The sequence below is a fragment of the Danio aesculapii genome, chromosome 18, assembly GCF_903798145.1.
Source record: "Danio aesculapii chromosome 18, fDanAes4.1, whole genome shotgun sequence".
Classification (NCBI taxonomy): Eukaryota; Metazoa; Chordata; class Actinopteri; order Cypriniformes; family Danionidae; genus Danio; species Danio aesculapii.
The window spans coordinates 39,578,191-39,595,690 of NC_079452.1; the positions used below are offsets into that span (position 1 = coordinate 39,578,191).

At 35.6% G+C, this 17,500-nt stretch overlaps 1 protein-coding gene across 2 annotated transcripts in view; it reads right to left on the minus strand.

Moving 5' to 3' along the window:
• The window catches only part of srgap1a (SLIT-ROBO Rho GTPase activating protein 1a), a 203,473-nt gene that overhangs the window by 105,559 nt on the left and 80,414 nt on the right, over positions 1-17,500 (minus strand). For both annotated transcript variants that reach the window (XM_056479034.1, XM_056479033.1), the window contains exon 3: positions 13,289-13,451. In XM_056479034.1, the coding sequence (XP_056335009.1) occupies positions 13,289-13,451 (163 nt within the window). The remainder of the gene's footprint in view (positions 1-13,288; positions 13,452-17,500) is intronic.

Genomic DNA, 17,500 nt, shown 5'->3' on the forward strand with positions numbered 1-17,500 from the left:
TCCTTGTGTTTGCATGGGTTTCCTCTAGGTGCTCCAGTTTCCCCCATAAGTCCAAAGACATGCGCTATAGGTGAATTGGGTAGGCTGAATTGTCAGTAGTTTATGAGTGTGAATGAGAGTGTGGGGTGTTTCCCAGTGATGGGTTGCAGCTGGAAGGGCATCTGCTGTGTAAAACATATGCTTGATAAGTTGGCGGTTCATTGCGCTGTGGCGACCCCTGATTAATAAAGGGACTAAGCTGAAAAGAAAATAAATGATTGCGATCAGATGGTAAAAGACTGTTCCTCTTGTTCATTTCATACAGATTACAAAACCAGAGAACATTCGTTTTCAAGTGTAGTTGGTTTTTTAAAAGTAGAGATTTCAAGCACGATAGATTTCTCGTGCTTGTAAAGCAAGCATTCACAGAGATTCCAGCATGTTTAGCAACACCAGCATGTTCATATAACAATGAAGCTGCAGAAACTGTCATAAAAACACATCTAGCCCCTCCCTCAGAAAATCGTCAGTGTATATATTGATCAATGATTGTTTACTAGAAGGCAGGGCTTCCTTTTTTAGAGCAGCTTTTACATTTTTCCCCATTCAAAACTATATGAATGACACCTCTTGTTTATTCTGTAGTCTTTGATTGACAAATAACACACTTACGTGAAAGGTAATATCTGAAAAAGCTCTACTGGTCACTGCATGGTAAGGCTGTCAAAATGAATCATATGTCCAATGCATTACAATGCAGATGAAGATGATCTTGTCTCGTTTTAATAACAGGCCATAAACGATTATGATGTACTGGCGGTTTTCTGACATAGATGTCATCTTGGCATCACGACATATTATATTATGGTTCTCACGCACCATTGTATCCTATGGCAAGGGAAGCAAGACATGTGCGAAAGTAACAAAAAATGCTCCAACTATTTTAAAAGCCTAGATCCGAGTACATTTCGCTGCATGTGAGTTTGCTGGGAAAGTCTTTCACTGACACTGAAGGTACAGTAGAACCCAAGATCCACTATAAAAAAGCTCCACCTCTCCCATTTACTGAACAGCGGAAGACAACCTGTAATTATCGTTGTTTTTTTTTTATGTTTGACTCATTGAAGGTGGTGTTTTCTTTTGAGAAGGTAAAAATTAAAGGCTCTTTTCATTTTCCTTTCTGCTTGTATTTAATGACAAAATTGCATACGCTTGAAGTTAAACTGAAAATTGAGGATGCCGGGCATATCAAATTGAACCGAATCCATGACGTGATTATAATAATTGATTGGAATCAATGTAGGTACACCCCTACTACATACCATGTGTGCAATTAAACTTTGAAGAGATTCATATGTGGACACACACTCTTCACCTTGAAGGTCTGCAGTTCAACTATTTGCTTCAACTTTTTGCAGCTTGTGTGGATTACCTGGTCTTTCCATCTCGCGGGCTACTCAAGACTCTCACTAACCCAATTATATCTCTACTAATCTGATTCCACGAGCCATTCTCAACATCCCAGTATTCTCAGGGGTGCGATGAGCAAATCTTTCTGCTACAGCTGGAGCAGGACCTCGAGTCAATCTCCAAAAAATCAGACGCCACAACTAAATTATACTCTCACTGTGTGAAATTGAAACAGATCTGGAGATGCTATAAGCAGTTTAGCATGTGTGGGTTTATTAAGAAATTCTTGATGAATGTTTTATGGCGAATCTCTTCACTTAAATGACAAGCAGCAAAGATGATTCGCATTCGATAATTTATCAAATAATACAAATAAAATATCCTCCAAATGAGTCTTATCACTTAGACAGAACACTAAAACAACAGACAGATATACAGAAGATAAACTAAAATGTGTCTGTCCTAACAGTTCAATGAAAAGATATGGGCTTAATGCATTTGCTCCATTTAGTACTTCAGAGAAAAAGAAAGTCCATTAGTTATATGAATGTTGACTGTGAACCCATTCATGAACAGAATGTGGCTCTTTCTTTAGGCCATCATTTTTTCAATGGTCGCTCAATATGAATTTCATAACACTGTTATACCATGAATGTTACCTAATATTCTGCGTCACATTTAAAAAATAATAATTTCCTGCCCAGATATCTTTCAAATTTTAATTGAATTTGAATGTATTTATTAAATGGGATAGTCCCTTGAGATAAATCATCTCATTTTTAAGGGGGTCCCTAAAAGTTCATAAATCAAACAGAGTACAATACATCATAACGTACATACACTTAACAAGACAAACAAACAAACAAACAAGCAGCACACTCCACCTAAAACATTTCCCACAATCTGAGGCCTAAATAAACAAAAACATATAATCAAAAGTACAAACAATTTGATATACAAATAAATAATAAACATTTAATTTATTATTTAAATTACATCAAGGATATAATTTAGTATCATCACCATACAATCCCTTATTTAATACATAAAATAAAATAATTGTAAAAATTTTGTGGAACAAAATTTATAATATAATTTTTAAAACTACATTAGTAATAATAAAATAAAAACCTATTATGGCTACATTAGATCAATAAAACAGTAAAAAAATAAAATAAAATAAAATTGTGAAGATGAATTAAATACAAAAAAGTGCACAAAAACATTATTAATAAATAAAAATGTTTTATGCATTTATTTGTATTTAATGTAATAAACAAAAAAGGGTCTGCAATTATTTGTATTTAATGTAATAAATAAAAATGTTTTATGCACTTATTTGAATTTAATGTAATAAATTTTTTTAAAAATATGCAATTATTTGTATTTAACTATTAAATAAAAATGTTTTTGTGCACTTATTTGTATTTAATTTAATAGACAAAAATGTTTAACGCACTTATTTATGCATTTAATTTATTTATTTGGAAAGAAGAAAAATATTTCTTGACATTTTTGTGAATTTTAATTTTTATTAAGGGATCAAATATGACTTGATAAGATGAAAGTCGTCACACTTTTACTTTCAGTCCTATCTAATTGAACTCAGTTGTATATGGAATGCAAGCATAACAGGTCACACGAACACACACGCACACACATACATACACACACATCGGGAGAAGGTCAAGAGTCAAAATAATTTAGCGAAGATCTTCACCCTGCAGTTTCGTTTGCCACTCAAACCCAAGAGCCGACAGCTGAAAGTGTACATGTGTGTTCATCAGCAAAACCTGCAGGAGCTCAGAGTTCATCATCCAGATCCACACACACACCAAAGCTCTGCCTTTAATCAGGCTTCTCTCAGGCTCTTCTCACCGCAGCCGGTTTTGCTTTTACATAACGGTTTCCAGCTGATGGTCAAACTGACGACCACACAGACATGGAGAGATGCGGTGAGCAATCAAACAGGTTGGCATTAGAGCAAAGAACTGAAGCACGGTTTTGTGCCATTCAGACTTAATAGAAGAAAGTCAATTCAAATGAATGAGGAGATATTTGGAATAAGGGAATGAGGAAAGATTTTTTAAAAAATGAAATGAAATGAAATAGAATATATATTTTTTAAATATATTAAAAATAAAATTAAGTATGTATACAACAAAAAAACAAAAATAAACATTTGTAAATATATAAAAAATAAAATAAAATAAAATATTTTTAATATATTAAAAATAAAAATTATGTATGTATGTGTACAATAAAATAAATTAAAAATAAACACTTTTAAATATATTAAAAATAAAATAAAACAAATTATTTTTAATATATAAAAAATAAAATACAATAAAATATATTTTTTAAATAAATTAAAAATAAAATTACGTATACAATAAAATAAATAAAAATAAACATTTTAATATATTAAAAATTAAATAAAATAAAGCAAAACAAAACATGTTTAAATATATTAAAAAATAAAATTATATATGAATATACAGTAAAATAAATAAAAAATAACTATTTTTAAATATATTTAAAATAAAAATAAAATAAATAGAAAAATAAAATAAATGTCAATAAAATTACATTTAAATGTTTGCCAAATTAACTATATCTAGAATTAAAAATGTGTATTTTATAACAATTAAAAATGTCTCTTAAATTGAAACCCTATTTATAAAAGAATAATACATTTAAAAATAAATAAAAACCTAAATCTTTTATGTTTTAATGATCATTCAACCAGAAATAAATAGTACAGTATAAAACAGTATATTACTATATCAGTATAAAAACAAACTAAACAAAAAGTTGCTTTGAAAAATAAACTGTTGAAGGTATAAATATAAATATAAATGCCAGGTATGCTTCAGTTTACGATATGACTTGAGTCCTTTTGGCTGGGCCTTTACATGTCAAGTGAGAAGTCATTGCAGCACTACTATCTGGTAGTTGACTTTGTTAAGGACTCCATAAATAACCGTTTCAAGCCTCTGGGTAGAGAGGGTTACATCTTTCAATTAAAATTAATCTGGCTATAAAAAATGCAAAACCTTCAAGGCACAAACATGAGACGGCTGACAGTACAATATGTGCGGAACCATGATGAAGCCAGTCATGTCAAAAACACAGGGGTGCCATGCAGCAGGCAGCATACTGCATGGCAATAAAGGTACTAAATAAAGTACTGACAGCCATTTAATATGCAGGATGGTTGTAGACAGCTTTACTACACTGCAAATTATTATCAAGGGCACTTACGGTGGGATTTATCTTTAAAGAATACAGAATTCTGCAGCATTGAATCTGGTAACTAAATAAATGGTATGCAATTAGTGAAAAATAGTTTAGTTTAAAAAAAGTAGAAAACAAATGAACAAAAAAAGAACAAGAATCTCCTCTGAGTGCATCTAGAGAGACTGGGATGCTATTAATAACCTAAAAGTGTATAAAAAAACATGTTGTATAAATAATGAAATCAAAATACATGTAGCAGAATCTGCTCAACCGTGAAAGAATTCCTCATCGTACATGCATACTGGAACAGCATGTGCACTACTGTGAGCGATGAGCTTTATATGTGGTTGGAAGAAAGACTGATACAGAAATAAAGTCACTTTTAATTCATTCATTAGATTTTTGTTGTATCTAGTATCTGTTATTTTTAATAATATTTTAATAATATTTTTAACTTGTCAACTAACTCACTGGTTTGTGATCCATGTTTCCTAACATTATCCTGTACAATAAAATCAAATCAAATCAAAAAAAGGATTTTGTAAACAAGGCTGTGTTTGGACAGCTAGCATGTTTTAGCACATGTGCTAAATGTTCTAGTATGGTTAACATAAATGAACACACTGCAAATGTTCAGTAAATTGTTAGCATGAAACTGCTGCATGTGTTTCCCACATTAGCTAGCATGTTTTCCCTACAGAAAAAAAAACAGCTTAAACCAGCCTAGGCTGGTTGGCTGGTTTTAGCTGGTCGACCAGCCTGGTTTTAGAGGGGTTTTGGCCATTTCCAGGCTGGTTTCCAGCCATTTCCAGCCAGGTCTTAACTGGTCAGGCTGGAAAACGACAAGCTGGGAGCCCAGCCAAAACCAGCTATGTCCAGCTTAAACCAGGCTGGTCAAGCTGGTTTTAGCTGGATTTAGCTGGTCATTTTCCAGCCTGACCAGTTAAGACCAGGCTGGAAATGGCCAAAATCCCTCTAAAACCAGGCTGGTCAACCAGCTAAAACCAGCCAACCAGCCTAGGCTGGTTTAAGCTGGATTTTTCAGCAGGGTTGGAATGATTTAGTAAACTGCATGCATGTTTTAACAAAGTGCTAGTATCCTGTTTCTAAATTTTTAACATGCTGATAGCATGTTTTAGCATTTATATCATGTTTCTAAACTGCTATTGCACTGCTAGCATTGTTACTGTTGATACTGTTAGCACTGTTAAAACTGCTAGCAAGTTTCTAGCTTGATGAACATGTTTTAGCAATACAAACTTGCATTTTCACATTGCTAGCATATTTCTCACATGATTACAACACTGCTAGCACTGTTAGAACTTCTAGCTTCATTTACAACATCGCTAATATGTTTAGTTGTTAGCTTGTTTCTAACATGTCAATGTTTTCACACATGGCTAGCATGGGTATATTTTGTTTTGAACTGTTTTAAACTGTTTTGCCCTTGTTTTATTAATTAATTTACATTAATATTGGTGGTTCAAATCCCTAACCTCAAACATGATCATCAACAGCAGTGATGCTCATGTTTGCAAGTTTCAAGCTTGATTTCACACACTGCTAATATGTTTTAGCATTTATAGCATGACTGTAACATGATTTAGCATTGCTAACACGTATTAACACATTGCTAGCATATTTCTCAAATGATTAGAGGACTGTTAGAAGTGCTAGCAAGCTTCTAGCTTCATTCGCAGGTTCAAGATTAGGCAGGTTCAAGCTGTTTTTTTCAGCAGGGTTAGCACATTGTTGCCATGATTGTAAAACATTTCAAACTGTTCTGCACTTGATTTATAATTAATTTATATTAATATTAGGGGTTAAATTTCATAACCTCAAAGATGATCATTAACATTGCTAGCATGCGAATAATGTGCTAAACAGTGTCAGTAATGATTTCACATTACATTTTAGCACATTGTTGGCATGATGGCAACACATTTTAAACTCTCCTGCACTTGTTTTATTAATTAATTGACATTAAAATTGGTGGTCCAAATCCCTAACCTCAAACATGATCATCAACAACTGTGACCGTCACTCAGATGCTAGTCATTCTCCGCTGCAGCTGTGCCGGAGGGTCGCTGTGACAGCAGGGGCTTCACTCTTTGGTGTGTGTGGCTCATTACTGAAACGATGTTGTGATCAAAAGAAGCAGGGGGGACTGATTACAGGGCAGAGCAGTTTCAACACCCCGGGTGAATGACTGCCCCCCACCAGCAACATCTAGAGCCCTTAAGACAAACAACCCGCTAGCCTCTCTCTCCTGCCACTCTCATGTCAACACTGAGAGCGGGAGGCTGCATGGAAGAGGAGGTTTTGTTATGTAACCAGTCACTTAAGGCATACAGAGAAAAAAAAATCAGCTTTGTTTTGAGGGTTCGTGAGTTTTGGTCATGACTCATGAGGTCTTTAAAGTTATTCTCTTCTCATCGGACTTGAACACAAGCTACTCATTCTGATGAAAACAGCTGTGAGGAGCACAAAGAACACCTGGTTCTTTTGTCAAAACAGAGTATTTAACATTGCTTACTGTAATGGGCAGCTTCCCTTTGTGTTAGCATGCAACAAAGGAAGAGCACGCTATAGTGAGAGCAATAATAAGGCATCATTTTAAAGGAACGTCTCAAGCAAACATGAGAAATATGTCATTATTAGGAGTATCATGATGCAATTAAGTCATAGTGACACAACAATAAAGCTATGACAGAAAATTGATATATAAAATGTTACATATGTGCCTGCACTCTATAACAGATTCCATACACTCACCTGCCACTTTATTAGGTCCAACTGCTCATTAACGCAAATGTCTAATCAACCAATCACATGGCAGCAACTCAAAGCAATTAGGGATGTAGACATGGTCAAGACGATCTGCTGCAGTTCAAATTGAGCATCAGAATGGGGAAGAAAGGTGATTTAAGTGAATTTGAACGTGGCTTGATTGTTGGTGCCAGACGGGCTGGTCTGAGTATTTCAGAAACTGCTGATCTACTGAGATTTTCACGCACAACCATCTCTAGGGTTTACAGAGAATGGTCCAAAAATGAGAAAATATCCAGTTGGCAGCAGTTCTGTGGGCGCAAATGCCATGTTGATGCCAGAGGTCAGAGGAGAATGGCCAGACTGGATTGAGCTGATAGAAAGGCAACAGTAACTCAAATAACCACTCGATACAACTGAGGTATGCAGAAGAGCGTCTCTGAATGCACAACACGTCAAACCTTGAGGTAGATGGGCTACAGCAGCAGAAGCAGCACAGTGACAAAAAAAGGAAACTGAGGCTACAATTCGCACAGGCTCACCAAAATTGGACAATAGAAAATTGGATAAATGTTGCCTGGTCTGATGAGTCTCGATTTCTGCTGTGACAATCAGATGGTAGGGTCAGAATTTGGCGTCAACATGCATGAAAGCATTAATCCATCCTGCCTTGTGTCAATTATTCAGGCTGCTCCTGGTGGTGTAAGGGTGTGGGGGATATTTTCTTGACACACTTTGTGCCCATTAGTAGCAACCGAGCATCGTGTCAACGTTACAGCCTACCTGTGTATTGTTGCTGACCATGTCCATCCCTTTATGATCACAGTGTACCCATCTTCTGATGGCTACTTCCAGCAGGATAACACGTCATGTCAAAGCACGAATCATCTCAGATTGGTTTCTTGAACATGACAATGAGTTCATTGTACTCAAATGGACTCCACACTCACCAGACTCAATCCAATAGAGCACCTTTGGGATGTGGTGGAACGGGAGATTCGCATCATGGATGTGCAGCCGACAAATCTGCAGCAACTGCCTGATGCTATCATGTCAAAATGGACCAAAATCTCTGAGGAATATTTCCAGTACATTGTTGAATCTATACCACGAAGGATTAAGGCAGTTCTGGAGGCAAAAGGGGGTCCAACCAAGTACTAGTAAGGTGTACCTAATAAAGTGGCCGGTGAGTATATTAATGAGCCATATTTACTGTTAAAATAAGATATTTTTCATTGTCAGATTCCCTTTTGCATTATTAAACTTTTATGTTCAATGCTCTTCAATGCAGTATCTATAGAAAAAGGTTGATCTAACACTATTTTTTATTTTCTATTGTATTTTTTCAATAGCAGCCATTTTACTACTATATTTGATATTATCTATTTACTAGACTAACAGGAAATTGTCATATTATTCTGATATTGTTTTTATTTGTTGCTTTTATTACTCTTATTGTGCTAATTTGTAAGCTGTGTTGGCTAAAAAGTGTCTGCCAAACGATTAAACGCAGATTTAAATATATATACCCATAATCCTTATATAATAAATCATAAACTATAGTTAAAGGTTTGAATACAGTTGTGGAAAACACAGGGCTAAAATGCTGACAACCATATATGCAATATGGAACATTGAACATTGATATGCAACATTGATACCACTTTTGATTCAAATTTCAAGTTCTGATTTTATTTTTAGAGGTTGAAACATTCTTTTCATCAGTAAATAATGAGCAATAGTGAGTTAACTCCTCCGTTACCCATCTAACAGCCGGTCCCGATCTGCTGGTCAAGCCCTTTGAATAACCCTTGTTAGAGACCAAACTTTTACCTCCTACATTCCAGCCTTGTAATTTGCTGTTGTGGTCATCTCATATGACTCGCATGCATTGCAGCACATAATCTGTTTGGGAGTTGTCCCCCTTCTGCGGCCTGCGCTGGAGAGACCGCCACGTCGTCCAGGCCCCGGGGCCGCAGACATCAAACGAAAGGCAGGAGGCCGTGATTAAAGCTCGGGCTTGAGGAGCTTCTCAGAACAGAACCACAGCCTAGAAGCAGAGGTCCCGTATGGCTGAACCCACATCGTAAATCGGACGAGCGAGTACAGGCACACAAACAATCCCGTACCACAGAGCTAACTGCACACAGGTACAATGTTAAAGTCTTTTCAAAATGCAGACATCCTTAAATGTTCACAAAGTTGTTGATTTTCACAAAGACAGCACAAATGCAGCATACACTCAAAAAAGATAAGGTTTGCTGCTTGTTCAAACTACTTATTTAAAATAAGCTGAAACAACACAATTCTTGAGGGTTTTTTTTTTGGGACAACTTAAATGTTTTATGTTCGATCCATTTAAATCCGTAAAAAGTAATAAGCTAACTTAATTCCGTCATGTTGTCCCAAATCGATTGTGCTTTTTATGTGTGTTTTAAAGCTGTGATTCATCAGCGGATCTCTCGTATGTCAGCTTATAGACAAACCAGCTGATCAACATGACTTTGAAACGCTCCAGTGTCCCTGTATCTGTGGTTACACTCAGTAAACAGCGGTGAGTTTGGTGAACTGATGACCTTCATGGCCAATCACAGTCATTTCTGTTGAGAATGTGAACACAACGGCAAATCAGCGCTGTTTAAGAACATGCTCAACAGCGCTCAAATGTTAGCAGAAAATGGCCGTTTTTTAAATTTCAGTATCAATTGGTATCGAATTCCAGTATCATGACAACACTAGTTCAAACTACATTTTAAAATGATCTGAAACAACACAACTTAAAGTCAACTCAATTGTTTTATGTTCAATCTATTTAAATTTGTTAAGTTAACTTTATCAATTTGCGTTGGGACAACATGAATAAATTGTGTGAAACACTGCATTTTACAGTGTAAAAGCGTTTACACAAAAAATACAAAGACAATGCTACTCCATCACACACAATTTGATAAAATCTTGTAATTTGTGTTCATTTTAATGTATCAAAGCTGACAGAAAACAAAACATGTACTAGGGTTGGGCGATGTTGACCAATTTGGCATTGTATGATCTCTAATGTGAAACATTGAGACGGACGATGGCATCGTCATTGTAGGCGACAGTGAATTAATTATTTATAGCCTACCGTTTCAACTACCTGACCCGCATGGTCTTTGTTTTACCCATAACCAAATCACAAATAAAGATAAGTTACATACAAATTACCACCTGTCAATCACTTTTTCCATTGGACTCTGGCATGAATAGGCAGAGTGATCTGTGTCGTTACAATGGCATTGACAAACTTAATTGGTAAAAAAGGTGCAAAACCAACAGGACCCAACCAACAGTATCTGAGGTTTTCGCTACAATTACTATTACTATAGTTTAACAACTATAGTGAGATACGATCCAGCGGTACATCCTTGATTAACTGTCCGACGTGCACTGCTGTCTGGGGTTTTGTGCTCAAAGCATCCGCTGACTGCTGATGCTCACTTACACTGCAGCGCATGGCAGAGTGTGTGTGTGTGCTTGTGTGCTTGTGTGTGTGTGTGTGTGTGTGTGGTCTTTTAGGAGGCCTTTTAGAAATGCTAGGTGAAACACCAGTGTGGATGTGGATCGTTTTCATTCTTAAATAGCATTTTAAAACTAAGACTAATTATAGTGTAAATGGGGCCGTGTGTATTTTTCGCAAGCAGAATGCTGCTGCGACGGGGGCGGGGCAGAGGATCACGATGCCGTCTTAGCATCGTGATGTCTGTGGCATCATCTATCGACCCAATGCCAGCATGTACTGTTTATCATAAAGACATCATTTCAGATGGATGCTATGTAATATTTCACTTATTTAAAGCGACAATTCATTAATAAACGGATATCATTTAGTATGTTGCTCCAAACCAGGATGACTTTCTTCATGTGGAAGATAAATAAAAAATTGGACATTGAATGCCATTCACACCTCATGTTAATTTTTTTTTTATATGAATATATTCTTTTGTTTTGCAACAGAAAATAAAGGAAAGCTATAAAAACTTGGAATGACATGAGGGTGAATGAACGATGACAGAACTTCCATTTTTAGTTGATTTAATACCTGAAAATGGTTTAAATATGTTTTAAAATTGTGTTTATAGTGCAGAAATATAAAAGAAACCAATTGACTGTAATATAAAGTGGAAATGAATAAAAATAGCTTTCCGAAAAGAAGAACAGCTAAAAGAGGGAAGAGGAACAACAGTTTAGTAAGACTAGGCCAGTGAGAGGAAAAAAAAGAAATGACAATCTTAGTTCAACTTGGAGGTTCTTTTTGCTACAACAAAACTAAAAATAACTGTACATCTTATTCAAGACGCAACATCCCGCTCTACCTCGTGAAGCCAATAAGGAAGTAACTGAAACTGCAAATCATCGACTCGCCTTCAGGGGCAGGCTCCATGAACTCCAGAGGTTCACTGACTGCAATGCTAAATTGGCCAATTTTACAGCTGATAAAAACATGTTTACAGCCTGGTACAAAAGATGGTTTTGGTGCATTGAGCTAATATTACCCATTTGACAACTGTGAGGGGGTAAATAGTTTTATAACTTATCCGTTTCATTTATATTAAGTTATATTAAGTCTCCATAATTAAGGGCGTGGCCACTTGAGTGACAGCTAGGTCTCACTGGTCGCCGTCATGGGATCTCAGCTGATTCCGGCTGATTAGCCGCTGAACTCGGCGAATACATTGTATTTTTGTTTTGTTTTATGTGGCTTTACACAGTCAATTGCCTTTTGGAATTATTTTCTACAATTATCAGATAATATGGCATGCTGTGTGCACTTAAATGTGCTCACAAATCATTCAGGTTGCCTCTATTTCCCAGGTGAGTGAAATTCTTACATACTTCTATACCATATCTAAAAATGTATTTGTTTTATTTAGGATAATTTATCATTTATAATTTTCTTTAGACCTGTAAAGCACTCCAGAATCTGAACGATGGATTAGCTGTAGGCTATAGAACAGTCATCTGAAACACTGTCATACAGTGTTATGTCTGGATTTCATAAATAGCCTCACATTTACTAACACACACTATATAGTATTTGGAAATAATTCGCGTTTTCCTCCTGTAGAAAAACGTCATAAGAACGATGCTTAGTGGCTCAATGTATTACAACAGTGTTTTTAAAAGACTAAACACTTTATCGATATAGTACACAACCAAGCACAAGTGGTCAGAACACAAACGAGTCGCAGGTAATGAAGTATTAAGTGTTTCTCCCAAAAAAAAGCCTGTCTAAGCAAAATGCTAGCAGGCGTCTGTAGCTCCGCTGACACTCTGCCTTTTTTCCCTTGTTTGGTAACCCCTGGTCGTTGCGATGACATACGAACAAAATGGTAATGTTTGGCCACGCCTACTTGTAGCTACATTTGTGCTCTTCAGAAACCTATGGGTGACGTCACGGATACTACGTCCACATCTTTTACAGTCTATGATGGTATTATGCAAATGTAGAGAAATTTGATTCATGTCTGATTGTTAATGACCAGAATGGTAGATAATTTCTTTTATGTGAATCTCTTATTACAATACGATTATAATTCTTATTATGCAAGTTAATTAAATTAATGCGTTGTGTATTATTTAACACCACAGTAAATAATATTTATGTAATTTCTGCAAATATTAAATGAAAATCAAAATCAGAAAAAGAATTCAAGTTAACATACTAGAGAATAGTTGGTCATTCTTTTTAAGTAGATCTTTGTCATGTAATGCACATTGCTTTTTTAATTAAACGCACATCATGGTTTCAAGTTGCACAATTTTTTCAGAACTTTTCTATTTATCTGACACTTGCTGTGAAGGGCATTTGGAGAATAGAGGACTTGTTCATGTAATTAAAAACAGTTCTGACCTTTTTCATAAGACGTGTGGAGTCTTCACTGATCTGCATGAAGCGCATGATGACATTATTCAGATAAATATCACTCAAGGTGGCGTGGTCTTTGCTCTCTCGTCGGACCTGGTTCAGCAACAGGTACCAGCAGTTGACCGGGGACAGCAGATTCTGGTCTTTCCTGCGAGTGAGAGAGAAACACAACCATCAAACATAAAAGAAGACTCCTGTCAGGCCCTCTGTGCACTTTACTCATGAACTGGACTGATCCACCTTCCCAGCACCATCAGAATGCCTTAAGAGCTGTTCACGTGGATCACACACACACATTAAAATGCCTCGCATCTCTTCCCTTGATGATACATGGCCTATTTAAGTATTCACGATCTGTGGATATTTTGTCTCATGCCTGCAGAACCGTGAGCTGGATCTAAAAAGTAATGTGGAACATCAGGGCTTCTGGGACAGATGAGAGATTTAGAAGGCTTCTGGGTCAAAACTATCTACAGAAAACATACATGCAGAATAAGAAACACTGTATTCTAATAATACATGTAATGCACATTTATGTACTCATTTTCTGTACTCAAACATACAGTTGAAGTCAGAATTATTAGCCCACCTGAATTATTAAAATTTCCTTGCTCTGTTAAACATTATTTGGGAAATATTTTAAAATAATAATAAAAAAATAATAATAAAATTTAAAAAAAAAAAAAAGGGGGGGGGGGGCTAATAATTCTGACTTCAACTGTATGTGCACATGCATGTTTCATGGATTAAAGTTAAATTCTTCAGACTGAATTTCTTTTCAGGCCACAATTCTTTAACTAGCACTTTATGTAAATACACTGGAAAAATTATTGGATTTACATTTTTTAGGTAAGTGGCTGCCAACAATTAATATGGGCTGAATTTAAACAAATTAAATTAAGTAATGTTCAACTTGCCATAAAAAAATGTGTAAATCTGCCTGTTATTTAAAATGAAAAGAAAATCAGACCCTTTATGTCACTTATGTAACAACTCCGCACAAGGTACCTATATGCATTTGTTCTGGAACGTCCCTAAATTTCATTATTCAGATCCAAGTTACAAGACTATCAAGTCTAATGAAAACTCAGATGCAATGTATCCCATTACATTTTCTCCTGCTGGACGATTCATTACTCCTTATCCATCAACCAAAGAAGGATTCTGTCAGTTGTTCTGACTGCTGTGAAAAAACGATACTGAAAATATGGCTCATTAACTCATGTGGATCTTTCTTGGAAACTCTACCTACTGGACATTATTAGTTTGGAATACACCACAGCCAAAATAATTAGCGCCAGTAAGAAAGCTGTACACTTTTGGTCAAATATGAGAGAGACTGTATCAGATATGTTTCAATCCTGATTTTGTACCTACTATTGCGGTATAACTGTTTTTATTCAATTTGATTTAATTTTTTATTTGGGTGGATCTTGGGATTTGTTGTTTACAGTTCTACAACATACAATAATAAAAATAAAATAAAAATTTAGTAAATGAAATGAATCATTTGATCTCAGTGTAGCTGAGACCAACAGAATTTGAAGAGCAGAAGTTTTAAACCACTTTAATATAGCCAGTAATTTAAAAGCTATTGTAAACAAGTATGTTAACTTAGCACATTTTTAAAAATATTTTCTGCAAAAAATATTTGGTATTTTTATGTTTTAGTAGAGTCAAAAACTTATGCAACACCTTTAGCACGCTACAGTCAGAACATTTAAAGCAGGGGTCGGGAACCTTTTTTTAGCAAAGAGCCATTTCTTATTTTATTTGGCAATTGCATTATTTAAAGAGCCATTGGGGATATACAAGCATCATATGACGAGCAAGTCCATGTACTTTTAAGAAAGGAAAATAAAAAATTTCGCCATCAACACTCATGTTGTTTGATTTTACGTGCACAAGGTTACCATAGAAATGTAAGTTGCATACACTTTATTGGTGTCTGATTCAAGTTAATACACAGCGCTGCACATGCACATTGGTTGAAATGTCCTTTTATTCTTTTCATTTTGCTGAAAAAATATACAATAAAAAGGTCATTTTCATTTTATATTCAATAAGAAACTGATTTTTAGTGACAGTTTAAATTTTTTATTGAATGGAGACATCTGGAGAGCCACATATTTTTGGTCAAAGAGCCACATGTGGCTCCCGAGCCATAGGTTCCCGACCCCTGATTTAGAGAAACTTTAATAATTTTTAGTGAGCAACTGACTTGTACTTTATCCAAATGAAAAGTTTAGTCTATATTATTCAATCTCCTTCGGTTTTGTCAATATTTATCAGAGGTCGCCACAGCAGAATGAACAGCCAACTATTCCGCCGAGCTCCCCCTATCTGCCACGTAGTTCGCACCCTGTGTAAAGTTATCATTTTTTCAAATAAAGGCTGTGATTCAGAATTTCCTATTCATCAAACAATCCTGACAAAACATATTGAAGCTTGAAATCATTACACATCCATTCATACGTTTTCCTTCAATTTAGTCCCTTATTTATCAGGGGTCGCCACAGTAAAATGAATCAATAACTATTCCGGCATATGTTTTTATGCAGCAGATGCCCTTCCAGCCTCAGAAATCATTATCCAGCATTACAGTATTTTTAAAAAAATTGTGAGATCCAGGAACAGGAGTCAGCAGTTTAAATATTTTTCTGTCTCTTTTTTATATCACGATGATATTTCACAGTATCATATTTACTTCATTTTCTCCAAAGACTGCAACTGCCCTTGAAAAGCAAAGTAGAATTACCAAGTACAGTGTTTATGAGCACAAAATATTGATTTCAGATTGAAATTACAATCATTTTACATACAAATCAGCTACAAACTTCTGAAATATGAAAAAGATGAATACTTATATTGCAATTTTTTGATTTCCTCTTTTTTTATTCATGAAGGAAAGCTTTTTACAAGCTAGAACAAACTTCTAACCTCCTAAATATAAGCAGCAGGAATAGCAATGCTTATATCAAGACTCGTAAAACATTGCATTGGAGGAGGTGATATTGGCAGCTGAAAGACTTTTGGATGTATAAGGAAATATTTTTCAGCTCCATTTCCCTTCTTAACCCTCCCTGCAAAACAGGCAATCCATTTCATCGCTGTAGGTGAAGGTTTGTGGCCTGATGACATCCACATCCAATAGAGAAAAAAGAAAACTGAGAAAATATGCGTCCGCACCAGCTGAGCATCTAATTCTTATCCTACAAAAACAGGAAGCAAGCTAAACCCAGATTCAAATATGACAGACATTCCTCTGAGCACCCAACTTGTTTAAAAAATCCAAGGTTGACGGATCAGTCATCTATGTGAGACTGGATCAAATGGATAATCTAATTGAGCTAAAAGCCTAAAGATGCATGGTCGCAATATGAACACGCCAGGGATTCAGATCGCAAGGGAGAATTATGGGAGCCTGCGCGCTTTCTGTCAGTCTGCAATTACTGTAAATCCTTTCACAAGACTGTTTCATCCTCTTGAGCACGTACTCCACGCTCCTCCTGGCATGAAGTGTGTACTGTATGTCGAGCTGGGCTGTCAGAAAGCTGAAGGTGAACACGTGATTCGGATTCATGAAGTAGCAAAAAATAGCTTTCGCTTCTTGAGTGCATTTAAAAAAAAGCCAGCAGTATTGAAGTGCAGGCCTGACGTTGAGTCGTCTGGAGACTCTCACAAACACACATAGGAAATAGAGGTGCGATTGGAAACATTTCAGAATAATACAGCTTTGTTTTAGATTATAGTATTAAAATTGTTGGGGGCTAATGCACACAGATTGAAGGGGCAGAAAAGGGGATGTGTGTACATATAGGGATGGGCAAAAATACATTGAAATGTATTTTAAAATAAAATACCAAATACATCAATTTAAAGTGTATCAAAATAAACAACAAAATGTACAAATGTATCAAAATAAAATACTGTAAATACTGTAAAATATTTTTACAAGGGAGCATGACATTTCTTCAGAAAGCTTACATCAATAGGCCAATTGGATCAATCCCTTCACCATTAAACTGACTTAATGAAGTAAAAAATGTTTGATAACAACAACTTTTCTCAGCCACTTCGTTCACCTATAGGGGGAAGTTGTGCCTTAATGTTTAGTGAGTTGGACTTGTAACCCAATGCCACATTGTTTCTCTTCGAGTTTATGTATATATATATATATATATATATATATATATA